Below are 16,041 nucleotides of genomic sequence, written 5' to 3'. Positions count from 1 at the left end.
CTGCAAAGTCGTCTTTTTCAAATTATTTATCAATAACCCGGTAGCAACGTATATAAGAGAGGCCGACAATGCCATCCATACGGCATTGTGTCTAACGCTGCTGAACTAGTTTGTACTGCGTAAACACAGTATGAAAGGCAACCGAACATACGCCATATGATTTTGTACGTAACGTTAACACCACCACATCTTGTTCCCGACTGGTCGCTAAATAGGGTTTTCCAAACTGCACAATTTAAATTGTCACTTGATGTAAAAACATAGCGACAGATTTGCACTTGCGTGAATCAAGATTGTCCGCGATGCAGCTCTGCTCACAAGGAAGTCCTATTGCCTGCTGGGCGAACTTTAGGCAGCAAAACGACCGCTTAAATCAGTGATTCTCAACCTTACACAAATCGCGTACCACCTGACGACTTTTTCTATCGCTGCTTACCACGTACTAAACCAGGAGTGCACAACTTTTTCTCTATGACGGCCGCATTGCAGGTCCTTATTTCGCCAACGACCCCAATTGCTTGCTTGTTTTTGTTGAAAATTACTGGTGTAAAAAATAGGTTTGTACCATATATATACCAACGAAAGGCGCCTAAAAAGCCCAGATTAATAATTTCTAGCTTAGTGCATAGATTAAGCCAGGGGTGGGCAAACTTTTCAGTGCAAGGGCCGCATTCAAAAGTTTATAAACTTATCGGGCCGCATGGTATTTCACCAACGGCCGCCAATTGCTTGCTTGTTGTTTTGTTTTAAAACAACTGATGTAAAGAATAAGGTTTGTATCATATATATACCATTTAAAGTCGCCTAAGATGCTCTGATTAACAATTTCTAACTTGTGCACAAGTTTAGCTGAACAGAGCTAACTGTTTATGACGTCATAAACTGTATTGTGACGATTGCAGTGCCCGTTTTTCGCATTGTTTGCACATAATAAGCGGATAAAAAGCCTGGCGCATATGGTTACTAGATTGGTAATCTTTTTTCCAGTCCCACGAAATCTGTTTTAGCAGTTTGAAAACCAAAATATTTAGCAAAATAGATTGCGGCCGCAGGTTGTGCACCCCTGCGCAAAATTATTACATAGTATATTTTCAGCTTTATGCAAATACGTTTGTTCATGATTGTACAAACAGTGGTTGAAACGCTACAATTGTAATTGTTTTTTTAAAAAAACAAGCGTTTGTTGCAACAAAGACTGAATTTTTTAAGGTGTTTAATTTCTCCAGCGGTTTCCCAAAATTTGGAAATGGCTATTTTTTGGTATTTAAATGAAATACTTGCGGTCTCTTAAAACTACTTAGCGGTCACCCAAACCAAACCTTAAAAAAAACTGATCGTGCGGGTACAGATACTGCACATGGTATTGGTATCGGCAAGTCACACCCCCGGTATTTTTAAAACTCTGCGCCTGTGCTCATAGTACTATTCAGCGTTACTCGGAAACATTTGGCGGGCCGCATGAACTCCTTTGCCGGGCCGCATGCGGCCCGCGGGCCGTAGTTTGCCCACCCCTGGATTAAGCTGAATGGTGCTAACTGTTTATGGCATTATAATTTGCATTGCGGCGATTGAGAAGCCTGTTTTTTGCATTGTTTGCACACGATAGGCGTACAAAAAGTAATCTTTTTTCCAGTCCCACGAAATCTGTTTAGAGCAGTTTGAAAATCAAAATATTTAGCAAAATGTAGTAATTCAGCAAAATGTTCTTTTCTTATTATTGAAATCTCCTTTCAAGTAAAACGACTGCGACGATTCAGGGTCATTAAAATCAGATCAAGAAAATTCAGTGTGAAAAACCACTAAATCTGTCGCTATATTTTATTTGTTTTATCAAAACAAATGCATTTCGCTATAAAAAGCATCATCAGTGTCTAAAAACAAAATAAAAAGCGGGATAAAAGCAAAAAATACAAAAAACACACACCCCCAGACCAAAATAATTTACGTCACGGCCGCCAGTACATGTATTTCAATATACATGGTCACGGTTGCACTAACTCGTCTCCACGGCCGCATGTGGCCGTACGGCTGCGAGTTGTGCACCCCTGACTTAATCCGTTTTTCAATGGGTACCAGAGATATATGTAAGCCCATTTTTCTAGACGAGGATAGTTAGAAAATTGAAAGGAAAACAAGAATTTCGTCCCAAACCAGGCCTAATCAGTTGGACATAAACAGAAAGCTACGCACGACGCTCCACCTAAACAGCACCCCCGCTTGTACCACTAGTGGTGCGCGTACCACAGGTTGAGAACCACTGGACAAAATAGTTTAAATTTTTGTACATAATGTAAAATCCATTAATTTACCTTTGTGAATCACAGTACGCCAGGGCCATTGAAGGCGCTATACCGAATCAGCCGGTCACCAAGCATTCACCACCATATGGCAAGGCGTAGGCTAGAAAAATCTAGCCTGCGGTGGGATTCGAACCCACGACAGGAGTCTTTTCGGGACTCGCGCTCTACCAACTGAGCTACACAGGCCCAGTGGAGAATCCGCCGAAAATCGAATCACAAGCACCGTTGCCTGCCTCGTATGCTGCACATGTCAGCTTCGTAGTAGGGGATCGCCAGATTGACCAGTATCAGTTAAGATGAACATAAATTCATAACTGGGATCAGCCCTGAAGCGTCTATGCAGACCAGCGATCACGGCACACTCATATATAAATCACAGTACGCCAGGCCCATTGAAGGCGCTATACCGAATCAGCCAGTCACCAAGCATTCACCACCTTTACCTTTGTGAGTTGGAATTTGAACTGTTGTAAAGTTGGAATTAGGATACAACTGCTAGCTAAACAGGCTGTGCTGCAAACAATAAACCTTTTCGTCAGTACAATTCGGCTGCGCCAAACAGTGCCACCTGATAAAATAAAATATTGTTCTCACTCCACAAAAATCTTGGAAACTAAAGTTTATTCAACAATCGTTGATTACGAGAAATAATATCCCTATGTCTGCATGTTGCTTTGCCCTTATCATTGATACGTGTTTGTATCTTGGTAATTGGCATCAATATTTGGTACATTTCATTTTGTGATAAAATATTTTCCCTCAAAAACAACCTACACTGTCAAGAGTTTGCTCTTTGTGTTTTTGGTGCACCGCAATGACGTCAATATTATGTCATCATAATATGATTTTTATAGTTGGGTTGGTCTTGAGTCAATAATACCGGCAGGATCGTTAACTGCCAGTCTGCTACTAAACACAGTTTTTACGATCTTCTTTTGTAAACACCTGGTAAACCTGTTATTTAAACAGTTTATTGTTGTCAGAGTAGCTGTATTTTGTTTACAATTTAAGATTTTGTACAATATATGACAGGGGAAAATGCGTTTAAAATAGCGTTTTTTTCTGTTTGTTTTTGTTGTTTGCTAAGGCAAGTTTAACCTTGTAATGTACCGCCCTTAGCCCACAATACAGTACGTTAACATATTTACAGATACGTATGTGAGTCAAAAACTGGGTAAACTTGTGAAAAATTGGATTTAATGGCGGTATTGTACTAGCCGCCTGAGAGAAAATTTGGTTTGGAAATTACTTAAACTGTGATTATTTTTTGGATTTATACTGAAGAACTGAAACGTTACTGTTGGTGTTCAAAAAGAAGTGGTGTTCAAACACTAAAAGGTATTTAAATGGATCATTTGATTGTACTTCCAAACTGTGGTGGAGATTCTGATATTTAACTTTACGAATTGTGAAGGAATCTTGTGTTTCAAAATACGTTTCAAAATAGTTGCCTTGCTTAAATTAACAATAGATTTTGTGTTGGTATTTTTGTGACAAGTGGACCTAAAAATGTTTAAAAAGCAATATTTGTATCTTTTCTTTAAATATTTATCTGTGGCTACAAAAAAGCATGTATTAAATGAGGAAACACTGTCTCATGTAATAAATATTTCTATATTTTGCTACTACCAAAATGGTGAATTAAACATAAAATTTCACGGAGTAAGTTCTTTTCTATATTTATGTTTTTTATCAAACTAAATTTCACCCATAAATTTCACATTGATTATATTACCCTGGTTGTGCAAGAAGTTTGTGTAAGTTAGTGTTTGTTTGTTATAGAAATTCTATTGGTTCATCATGGCAGAAATGTGGGTGTGTTTTTCTTGTTGCATGTCAAGCAGCGGACAATCAGTAAGTATTAAATATAAGATTTACTGTTGGTTAGTAAAGTGCTCATTTCCTTTTTAGATTCATTGTTTTAAATCTGGGTTAACGCTGTTCATCTAAAGTTTTAACAAAGGCTAATCTACCTAAGTTTATGCCTCGCTACATAGAGGCTCTTGACAACTGGTATTACATAAGAGTCTGGATTTGGTATGCCATATGCATTGGTTTGTTTATAGCACTGATGATAAACATATCAATTTAATTCACTAAGGCAAAAATAGGTCAAAGCACTGCAAACAAAATAGGATCAGCTTAAACAACATATGACTTGTACCTGGCCCTAACTATTTAAACTTGCGAAATTTGAAAATATCAGATGTATGTGTAAGAATGTAGAATATGTGATGGGTCACTACTGTATTTTGGAAGTGGTAATACAGTATACCACCTCTTGCAGGCCTGATGTATGATGGTTTATACATGTGCATAGCATTATTTATCTTTGGTCTGTATGAACACTTTTGACCTTACATTTTTCATTAGTTGGGTTTCTATTATCACCAAATCTGTTGGTAAAATGAACTATGTTATATGATAAAAAAAATAAAAAAATAGTTCAAAGATGATGTACATGAAACAGGCCCAATATAAATCTTTAACACAAGGTGCAGAAACCTATATCTTTCAAGTCAGATGTGACTCTCAGACATCTCTATTTGCATTTCTTAACACATAACTAATATATATATACATAATTCTGCTGATAAATCATAATTTTGAAATAATACATTTGTGCTTAATGCTCCTTTTTTGATGATGATTTACTGATCTTCTTCTATTTACAAAAAGAATAATCAATGGCTCTTACAAAAAAAACAAAAAAAAAACATTTTGGAAGATGTGATTTTATTGGCTCTTACAGTTAAAATGTTTTCAACCTCTGTTCTAACATTACTAAAGTCTTGCAGATTAGTGTCGAATAATGAAAGCCAGTGTTTTTTACCTTTAATTTGTTTTGTCTATGCTCCGGGAGAAAGAAAACTGTAAAATGTTTGTTTCTATTTTAGAAAAGAAAGCCAAAAAGGAGAAAGCTAGACCCCAGTATGATTGGTGCTCCTGCAAACTTCCAACATTTAAATCACATCGGATCAGGAGAGTCTGGGGGCGATGATGTAAGTCAAGTTTTCCTGTGTGGACTGATACATTATACTAACTTATAGCATCCTTTTTATTATTACCTAAGGCTGTGGTTCTTAACCAGGGGTATGTGTACCCTTGGGGGTACGAAGCATCAAAGTAGGGGGTACGACATGCAGGGTGAATCTATATGTGCTATTTAGGCATATTTGTGAAGAATGCATAACAAGTTACTTTGTTACATATCTAGAATGGGTTAGTTTTGTCCTACTTACAATACTGTTTTCATGCATGCATTCAACACCCAAGTTATAAATACACTAAGATTAATTCAGGGGGTATGAGAAAATTGTATGAAAGCTCAAGGGTATGAGCGCAAAAAAGGTTAAAAAACACTGACCTAACGGATGCAAAAGACAGGGCATGCAAACATGATTGGGCACTATACCAACTGGCTGTAATGCTGTTTGTTAGTTGTTTTATAACAAATCACAATTGTTTAGTCAAATCAAGCTCATTTAAGATAAGTTCTGAGCATGAAACAAGCAATTAATCAAACATGGTGTGGCACGGAAACAGAATGTATAACAAATTCTTGAGAGTTGGAAGTTGTGCAGCCTTGAAAATATGCTGTACATAAAATGTGACAGAATAAAGGTCGTGGGACGAATAACTGTGATAAAAGTTTGATAAAGGTTTTTTTGCATACATACAAAGGTGTTGACATTTATACAACAGGAAAACACCACGTTGGTTGTGTAATTTTGTTAGGTTTCTCTCATGTACACTCAAGAGCTTTTTCAATGGAGTACATGCACAATGTACATTTTGTGGTATACATATTTCTTCTTTTGTTTAAGTGAAGGAAAATGGTTTGATCAAAAGTGATAAAATGATTATAAATTATGACAATAAAGCAACAGCAACACTTACTTTTTTACTTTGTATATATTTGCAAGCTCAATAAGCAATGGTTAATATGTATACATATAAATGCAAATAGCTAATCACCTAACATGAAAAATATTCTTTTGCAAACCTTGAGATTAAGCCCTGGATCTCCCATACATATAGTGAATACATTGTAACAAAGGAGCTCTTTAATGTGTATATATTGCTCATGTGGTTAGCTATTCATAAGCATTTTTTTTGAAGTATATACATTATGTACAGCATGTACAATCATGTTAAAAAATAGGGTTTAAATTTAGTTAATACATTGTAACAAAGGGCTTTGCTAAGCTGCTGGTATTTGTCATAATCGAGGGACAGATTTATCATGTCCAGTATTACATGTGATCAGAAGTGATGTGATGCAAGTACATCAGACATGATGTATTAAGTTATAATTAACATCCCTTCGCCGTAGTAAGCATTCTCATTAGCTAATGACCTTTGGATTACAAATACTAGGTCTCTTAAATGTTTCTTTGTGTTACATGCAAAAGTATAGTTTTCATATGCGTGTCCTGTTTTTAATAAAGCAACGTTTTTAAAATGTCATTCATAAACTTGTATGTAATGTAATTTTTTAAGTAACCACACAATTAGCATTTTGTTCTCTAATTCAAGCCTGTTGTAACATTATGTAATCATTTTAACCACGTGTGTTGTGTGATGACTGCCAAAAAGGAGCCTGTGCAGTTGTCTGTGATAAAACATCACTGTTTTAGCAGGAAATGAATTTTTTTGTGAATTTGAAAGTGTTTATTTGGTTGCAGATAATTAGAATTTAATTATTTTTTGCTGATTCCAAAGTGTTTTTCGTCCATAATATGTCCTAGTGATGGGACGGGTACCCGGTACTCGGTATCGATGGTATCGAACGATTTCAGTGGTATCGATACTCGTACTCGGTATCAAAATATTTTGTCTAAGTGTTCGATACCAACCTGCAAGTACCGAAGGCCGATTTACACCATAAGAATTCGGGCAACTTTATGCCAATATTTGTTTCGGACAGCACAAAATCGGGAAAAAGTTCTGTGCCAGGTTACACACATTTTTTTTGCTATCACATGGTAATTACATTTTTCGGTGTGTGTGTGTGTGCACGCCTGTACCCCGACCATGGTAGATAAATTAGCCAGTGATATACAACTAAGTACAAGACTACACTTAAGTACTCGGTAATCGGTATCGAAGGTATATACATTTGGTACTCGGTATCGGTACTTGCTTCAAAACCTGGTATCGTCCCATCACTAATATCTACAAACCAGAGTGTACTAAAGAACACAAAGTGTACAAACTACAAGTAGCAATATACTTAAACCTTAATCAGTGTAAATATCTTTTTTCTGATTTGTTGGTTTCATGGTGTTAAAGCTAACAAGATCAATTTGTGTTTTTTTTTAGTTACAAGACAACATGCAAAGTAAAGGAGGTTACGAATTCAGAACAGATGTATCAGTTGAAAGAAAACTAACAGATATAAAACCAGATGCATCCTAGTAATACAGGTATGTATAATAGTCCCTATTTGTGTTTTGGACATTGGTCCCAAATACAGTTCTTGCCAAAGGTCATACCGCATTGTAACCTTCCTGTTATGTGCAAATGTCTAGCCAACCTTAAAACGCTTGTCATTTCTGTCATAAGAAAGTCCCCAATGTTTATCCTTTTGCTGCTAACAAAACTTAAACTAAACAGAATTCATCATTTGGTTTTGTCAAACAAACTAAGGTTTTGTCAAACCTTCGATTGCGGCTCTTTAATGTTGCACATGCCATAACTGCAAAGTTTAGCCAAAAAAACGTTGTTGAGAAATTACTGCAAAAAAGAAAGATAAACAGGAAAATATAACTTTTAAAACAGAATGGGAGGAGGAGTTACCATGCATTGATAATGAAGGTAAACCTGTGTGTCTGATCTGTCCAGCTTCGCTCAATCGTTACAATGAAACGTCGTTACGAAGCTAAACACAAAAACTTTCCCATCATATCAGCCTAATTTCAAACACCTTGCAGCCCAGGTGGAGACACAGAGTATCACCGCACAACAATCATTAATTATTTGATAGCGCAGACTTTATTGTCAGTGAATAAATTCGTTTTGGATTTTTTTTGCGGCTCTTTTGAAACTAAGTTTTGTGATATGCGGCTCGAGCATGAATCAGGTCTGGCCACCCCTGTACTATAACATAGCCCATTCAAAGGTAGACATCGGTGTTTATGTTGTATGAAGTGTTGGGTAGTGAATGACAATCTTAGTTAAATCACATAAATGCTGCTTCACGAAAAAAAACTACAAGTGTGTGGACTCTTGAAATTTGCCCACTGCCTTTGTCACTAAATAAAAGTCATTTAAAAATATTGTGGGAATGATATAGCTGATTGATAACTCACATTCGTACTACAGCACATGTCTAACGAGTATGTTACATCATTAATGGTGACCAACTTCGTTGGTGAATCATATCATGCACATTCAGTAACATTATCAAAGCAACTTATATGGGCATATGGTTCCGTTGGACTTTGAGTGTACACTTCTAGTGGTAAAGAGATAACCTATTTTAAATTGTATATTATGGTCAGTTTATGTGAAGATATAGCTACATAAAAAGCACATTTTGTGAAAAGGTTAGATTTGTAAATTGGATTTATGACAAGTGTAAAGTTTGACAAATATGTGGAGCATTACTTTCAAAACAGAAAGGGTTTCAACAAATGTGACATAATGTGGTAAAAATCAATGCATATATCAGGCAGTTGTGTGTAACACTCTCTTTTTTGACTGGTGCAGTTCACATATACACTGAAGCCTTGTATATGAAATGTGCGCCAATTCATATAATTGCCATTAAGTTTTAGTCCTTATCAATATATTTTATACACTTAACACGATTGGTTTGAAAAATAATCATTATCGTATCGGGCTAGTTGCCGGGGCCAGATTGACTCCACTCCTTCAAACGTCCCTGTCCGCCATTGCAGCTTAGATCCTTGAGCCGAGAACCGGCATACATTTTGTACAGTTACTTATGAGTTTAAAAAATAATACAAATTCAATTACTAGGCTATTTGTATTTTCCAGGTTGCCACTTCATCGATTTTCTTGCTTTTTATTATTCGGACGAATGTGCATTGAGGTCGCAGTGTTTTTTGTGGTTTCAAGTTCTTGCAAAGAATTATGCCAGCAAGCATTGTGCAGTACTTCCAAGTATCGCCACGTGAAACAAACCTTAGTTGAAAATCATGTGCCTTACAATGAAAATACATTGACCTCAATTTTGTACATTTATCACAGTTGGTAAAATCCCTGACCAATCCTGTGCACATACGAAGAATATTTATCTTTTTCGTTTTGTTTTATCCTTCGGCCTAACATTTGCTTTAATGAATAACTAGCTAGAACTCTATAGTATACACTTGCTTGGATGTGTATGCACTTTCGTCGATACTGTCTTGTTTGTATGTTTTTTCTGGCATGTTTTGAGATTATATTTTTACTCTCCCAGCGACTTGTGTAGTTACTATTGTCACAAGGAAGTTGACATGCACAAGTGTATACGGTTGGAGACCCACATTTACCATTAAATTGTTACTGTTGACATCATTCATGCACATGGCACTATTTAAAACTCTTGTTACAAATATTTCTAGCATTTTTGAGACAATCACCCCACATACATTTAACATTTTCTTTTTGGCCATACCACAGCACATACACTGGTTTATAACCTTAAATTTTCCCAATTCATGTAATGGGTTTGTAGATATGCTGTAGTCAGTGGTTGGATTCAGCCGGTTCACACTGGTTGTATAGAACCGTCTTACGAATTTTTTTATAAAATCAACAAACCGGTTAGCATTACTGTTTATGGTCAATGGACTTTTTGTAACAGAACCAGCTGAAAAATATGAGTTTGTGATAGAACCGACTGACAAAAAAATTGAATCCCACCACTGGCTGTATTGATTTGTGAATTTAAATTGACCCCAAAACTTACACAAAGAAGCAGTTTATTGTGGAACCCTAGACACAACTTTGAATCACCTGGGACCAGTGTTTAATCATGTACTTGACACTTTTGTTCCGTCCATTTCGATGCTATATGCTTTAAAGGCAGATTTTCCTTTGAACAGAAGCTCTTTATTGTTTTGTTCTGGCATTTTAACTTGTTTTTATGTATTTTATGCAGAATATGTGCATTGGAAATAGTTCAGTGTTTCTTTAAGTATGACGTACCTGTGTTATTGTTTTTTCAATGGCAGTTGAACAGATCAAATATGTGTTTGCATTAAATTTAATTTGTTTTGTAAAAAAGGCATAAGCTCAAATAGATAATGAATTGCTCTTGAAACAAATGATAATCAACTTTCGCTGGTTGTAAAGTTCATGCAGCAACATTATACCCTGCTTTTGTGCGATTATTTTCAATCTCACTATTCCGATCAACTCATAAATGACTTATTACCTTTGTTAATATAGAACAAAACATTACACTAATTGTACAATGTCAAAGAACATATTGTTTAAGGACTCATTTTACTGAAGAACACCATGACTTTTGCCAAAAATACTGTGCTATTGTTCATTGTGTTAGGGCATCTATCATAGGTTTTTCAACTGGTCATAAAAGTCCTTTATTGTTGGTTTTGTAGAAATTGCAGTACTTTTATTTTCAAGTTAAAAATGTGTCTTCCATCATGTTAAGAGGTGTCTTATTGTTGTTGACACTTTATTCTCTAAAACATTGTTTTTTCAGTGTGCATGATTCCACTGTCTTGCATATAAGATGCCTTGTACAAACTTTGTGCGTTTAGAATTATCATTAGATACAACAATTTTGCCTTTCTAATTTTTTACAATATATTCTGGATTAAATTCTGCCATAGACTGCGACCATTCTGATTAAAATTTTATCCTTTTTTAGTAAAAAAAAACCTATTTGTTTATTAAGCAAGTTTTCCATAAAAAACGGTTGGGGTATATTTTGTTTTAATTCCCATTTAAGCTATCATGTGTCATTTCATAAAGTCATACCTATTTTATTCTTGTTTCACTTCAGAAAATTTTGTGTAGGTTATTTCAATGCTTTGCTGAGATAATACTGTTATTTTATTTCTGCCACCATTTTTATTTTATTGATGTTTTGTTTTCTGTTTTATGAGTTACTCAGAACCTTAAATTGTGTAATTAATATGATCTAAAAAATAAAATGTTTACATTAGAAAGCTTTTGTATTGCAAAAGGTTGTTTCTGAAAAGTGTTTGTAATGTTCTCTGCACATACATCCTGTTGTTGCAGAATTACACATAACAGACATGCAAAGTGGTTTCAAATCTGGTTAAAAGACTTTTAGTGGTGCACATAAATACGAGTAAAGCACTATTGGGGCAATGTACATGTATTTTATACACTTTAACCAATTTACAAACATATCCAAATAACCTTTTAATACAAAAATGTATGTCTGTTATATCATGAAGATTTAGAAACCAGTTTCTTTTCAGATTCAGATGTAGTTCACAAAATGCATTGACATGAATAAAGTAAAAATAAACTAGAACTTAGGCAGGCAATTTTTGAAACGAAACAGGGTAAAAGTGTTTGTCAAACTCAAAAGCAGCTGGACATTCCCTTCAGTGCATCCAGGCTGGTTCAAACTTGAACAAAACTACTAGCTCTGCAGTGATGAGTTTGATTACGCTCTATCAATTGTTTTGCACAAAAGGGTTTGGAATTTCTTCCATGCCATCTTGTGGACAGATCAGCACAACAGACGTTCCACGGCAAACAGTAAGTCCAAGTACTCTTGTATCTTCACTTAGTTTATATGGGTCATCAGGGTCTAAAATAGTTCAATTTGTGGTAAATCACTAAACCATAATTTTACGAAGGCTGGAGACTAGCAATTACAGACTGGATGCCAAATTAGTTGATAAAAAGGATAATGCAAGTTTAGGAAAAGGGTGTTAAATGCATACAAGATATCTTACTGTATTTCAAAAGTAAATTAAGCTCCAGTAAACATTATATCTAAAGTGCTGAACTAGTGCTACTTTGACTATAAAAGCTTTCGCAATTTATGCAACATGTCCAAGATCCATTTTTGTAACATTTTTTAATTTACCTCCTTTTTACATTTATATAATTCTTAAACAAGATTTCAAACATAATTTAAAACCATGTGTACATAAATTGTACACATCACATTTTTACAAACTGCTTGTAATGGATTCTATAGAATAAGAATCATACAAATCAAAGTTTAAAAAGGACTGTACTAGCAATAATATTAACCATGCAGTCACACAAGTGTACTTTGTGATTATAATTCACCATGCCAATGCAATATTTTAACAATTCACCTCTAAGCGTTTCGGTTGTACTATCCAATACCAGATTGAGAAGTGGATCAAAACCTTTCAAAACTCCGGAGGCTAAAATAGAGTCAAAATGTTTAAAACGGTTCAGGACTGTAAAAACATTGCAAATTACCTTCACGGCCACCATGAAACTTCACTCGAATTGGCCTATCCAAGTATTTCGAAAGGTCCAAAATGCTTTCTTTTTTCTTTTTGTCCTGTCAAAAATTACCTGAATATTTTACACATTAAATTGGACTGGTTCAAAGGCAGAAAAGGTTTTATTTATTGAAGCACAATTAAAAGTAATAAGATTTTAATCAGTTAATAAGCTTTTTTTTATTCCATTGTTCAATGGTAAGGTTTTTGAGTTTAAAGTATGGCTACAAAAATGGCATAAAAAGTAAAAAAAAACAAAGCAAGTGCACACGTACCGACATTTCGGTTGATGTTTTGAAAGGTAATCAGTTTCTAAAATTCACAGGTGTCAGTTAATCTTTCATGTACCGACTAATGATCGAAGTGCCTTTCGCAGCGCTGATCAATGCAAATTATTACCTCACGTTGTGGTACGGTACTTCTCAACAGTAACGTCATTACCATTACGTCACGAGAGGGCGTAAATAGTGGCGCCTTTCTGTCTTCGAAAACCGTAGTATTCGCTTAGTGCACACTAGGTAATTAACTTGGTGCTTTTATTACTGCAGATGATGTAATTCAAATAAGATGGAAAATTGTGTATACTTCAGGTAAACCGTTTTGATGCGAACTCCAGCAGGTAACGCGTTCAGAGCATTTTAAATAGAGCTACCTGAAAGAATTTACAGTTAAACCTTATTTTTGCCCATCTAAGTGCGTGTTTACTATTCGAAGGTAATAGTTGCTCAAGTCAAGGCATTCGCCATTCACCAAACGCGTCTTTAACGACTTTATTGGATCGCTGGTGGTCCAGTGTTATCAGCACATATAACATATGTTTATTTGTGTGCAAACTTTCACCGGGCATTACACTGCGGAATGCAACTTTCTGCAAAAGGTAAAATTTTGCTTCTGACGCAACAGACCTGTAAAAGAAACAGATGACACATCTGCATGACCTTTATCTACGATCTGTAAAAGTTTTACCCAATCTATAAAAAACATTTCATGGCAAAAAGAGGGTGGACAAACTGCAAGAAGAATAAAGCAAACCAAGTTGAGTAAATTCAAAACCTGTCTTCTTTAGAGGAGAGGGCCCATACTTTTTTACATGATAGCTGTTCTAACTCACTACCCTGGAGTGGGGAATATAAAGGTCATCATAAGTATGCCGAATCTGCCTGCAACGCTTGTCCAGAGAATCAATGGTTGTTATATGTGAGCATTCTTATTTTCTATTTGAACGAAACTTAAAGCAACGAAAGTTTATTTGAGCAATTGGAACGAAATCAAACTTTAAGAAATTTAAAGAAACTAGAGTGTCATAACTTAAATTGGCACATATCAACTAAATGCTATGAAAAACAATTATTTAGAAACAAAAATGACACGATTATGCATCTACAAGAACATAAAGAACATGATACAATAAAATGTACATACACAGTATCTATAAGCCCACCATCACATTTAAAAACGAATAGAATAGTTAAAAACATAAAATCCACCATTAAAAACAGGCAACTACAAATGTATCTAAAAGCTAAGCAGCAAACATAATTACAAGAGTGATTTGTGCCTAATATTTACAAGGTAGTGCACAAGTAGAAAAATGTATAAAAGGTAGATAAAATCAAAGCTTGCTTGAAGGATCTAGAAACAATAAGTCTACATGGTTCAGGGTGGGCTCATAATACAGTGTTTATTCTGGGATTTTTTGCATACATTTTGCATCAGTGCACCAATACCCAGTAATAGGACTAATCAAAGCATTGTGTGGAGATGCTGGCTGTATACCTTGTTCGTATATCACCCTGTTGCCAGCATTTGAATTATCCAAATCATTTCCAGTCACCAACCCATCTTGACTGTTCTGTTCATTGCTTGAAGAGAAATCAGAATTGTCAAAAGAATGATTGAAAACACTATTTACAACCTGGCTAATATTGACATTCTGATTGATGTTGTACTCAGTTTTGTAGGTTTGTTGATACATAGGACAATTTACCAGTGGAGCATTTTCACCATAGTAGTAATTTTGCTGGGGTTCATAGTATGGGTTGTTAACATAATTGTTAGGTGAATATGCTGGCATGTATTGCATTGGAGAATTGTGATCAAAGTAAACAGTTCCATTGTGATAAACTCCAAAGGCATGGTTTGTATCATCTGACTCCATACTGGAATATTTTCCTTTACTGCCATCCACCTTTTTTGGTTTAAAGTATGCCCTGTTGATAGCAACAGGACATCCTTTAATAAGAAAGGGCCTTCCTCTATGGTACAGACTTAGGACTGCATCAGCAGAATCGATGTTTTCAAATGTAACAAATGCAAATCTTCGACACCCATCATCAATCAAATTTGTTTCTGTAATTTCTCCAAACTGGCGCATTAGCATTGCAATTTCTCTTTTTGAAGCACTTTTGGGTAAACCACCAACAAATAAGCGATTTTGCACATAATGAGACTTATGTGGCAAAGGTTGAGGAACAAAGTATGTTGTTGAAATTGAGGTCACTGATTTGTCAGTTTGACCAAGACACAAATTTTGCGGAGCTTTTAGATTTGACATTATTTTAATGTATTTTTTTCAAGTTTTCATACACCAATGTTTTCCAAGACTAAAAGACAAATGTTAAATGTTAGTTACTATTTCAAACCTTGACTGGTTGCAGTTGCAGATACGTGAGATGGTCCCAAATTAACTTGAGTGAAAATGGTTTCGTTAGTTTGCCAACAAACACAAAAATACGAAATATGTACTATTTACTTGGATATATAGGGTAAGTTTTCATTTCATAACCACCAGCAAAAAATCGTTAAGACCCTGTCGCATATTTGTTTATTGCTTAGCTTCTAACAAAAAGCGAAAGTATACTATTAGCTTTTTGTTTCCCATTAAACCAAGCTAAACGAATTGCTTACTTTGGTAAATTAAACACTCTGACCGAAACTATCGCCAACTTTTAGCAGCACGTTCTTTCGGGTCACGTCTAAAACTGCGGGCCCGCTTGGCCCAGCACTTGGCCCGTTTTTCCCTGCGAGAGACGGGCCAAGCAATGGATATTGTGGGCCTGCAGTTTTTCCTTGCAAGAGACGCGACAAGCACTGGATATAACGGGCCCGCAGTTTTTGTACTTACGAGAGACGCGACAAGCACTGGATATAGTGGGCCCGCAGTTTTTCAATTGAACGAAGTGCTGGGCCAAGCGTGCCAAGTGATCCAAGTGGGCCCGCAGTTTTAGACGTGACCGCGTTCTTTCTAATCGTCTGTGCAAAAAGAAATCTCGTGGTAAACAAGAAAACCCGGGAAATTG

General features: G+C 35.7%; 3 protein-coding genes across 3 annotated transcripts; 1 reads left to right on the top strand and 2 right to left on the bottom strand.

Moving 5' to 3' along the window:
• Positions 1-3,423: 3,423 nt before the first annotated feature.
• On the top strand, positions 3,424-11,449 carry LOC145217423 (CDC42 small effector protein 2-A-like). Its single transcript, XM_080084683.1, has 5 exons — positions 3,424-3,638; positions 4,083-4,154; positions 5,198-5,302; positions 7,626-7,729; positions 9,306-11,449. Exons 2-4 carry the CDS (start codon positions 4,101-4,103, stop codon positions 7,719-7,721), a joined length of 255 nt encoding a protein of 84 aa, XP_079940809.1. The 5' UTR covers positions 3,424-3,638; positions 4,083-4,100; the 3' UTR covers positions 7,722-7,729; positions 9,306-11,449.
• A 108-nt stretch (positions 11,450-11,557) lies between these two features.
• On the bottom strand, positions 11,558-13,210 carry LOC145217421 (U6 snRNA-associated Sm-like protein LSm7). The gene is made up of 4 exons (XM_080084682.1): positions 13,018-13,210; positions 12,717-12,801; positions 12,587-12,658; positions 11,558-12,066 (listed from the first exon to the last, which is right to left on the bottom strand). The coding sequence occupies exons 1-4, from the start codon at positions 13,021-13,023 to the stop codon at positions 11,930-11,932; spliced, it is 300 nt and encodes a 99-aa protein (XP_079940808.1). The 5' UTR covers positions 13,024-13,210; the 3' UTR covers positions 11,558-11,929.
• Positions 13,211-14,077: 867 nt separating this feature from the next.
• LOC145217420 (uncharacterized) lies at positions 14,078-15,987 on the bottom strand. The gene has a single exon (XM_080084681.1). The coding sequence runs from the start codon at positions 15,294-15,296 to the stop codon at positions 14,424-14,426; it is 873 nt and encodes a 290-aa protein (XP_079940807.1). The 5' UTR covers positions 15,297-15,987; the 3' UTR covers positions 14,078-14,423.
• Between the last annotated feature and the right edge of the window lie 54 nt (positions 15,988-16,041).

This window comes from Phallusia mammillata, chromosome 3, assembly GCF_965637545.1.
Source record: "Phallusia mammillata chromosome 3, kaPhaMamm4.hap1.1, whole genome shotgun sequence".
Classification (NCBI taxonomy): domain Eukaryota; kingdom Metazoa; phylum Chordata; class Ascidiacea; order Phlebobranchia; family Ascidiidae; genus Phallusia; species Phallusia mammillata.
The sequence above is the reverse complement of the archived record's forward strand: the minus strand, read 5'-3'. Positions and strand labels throughout refer to the sequence as shown.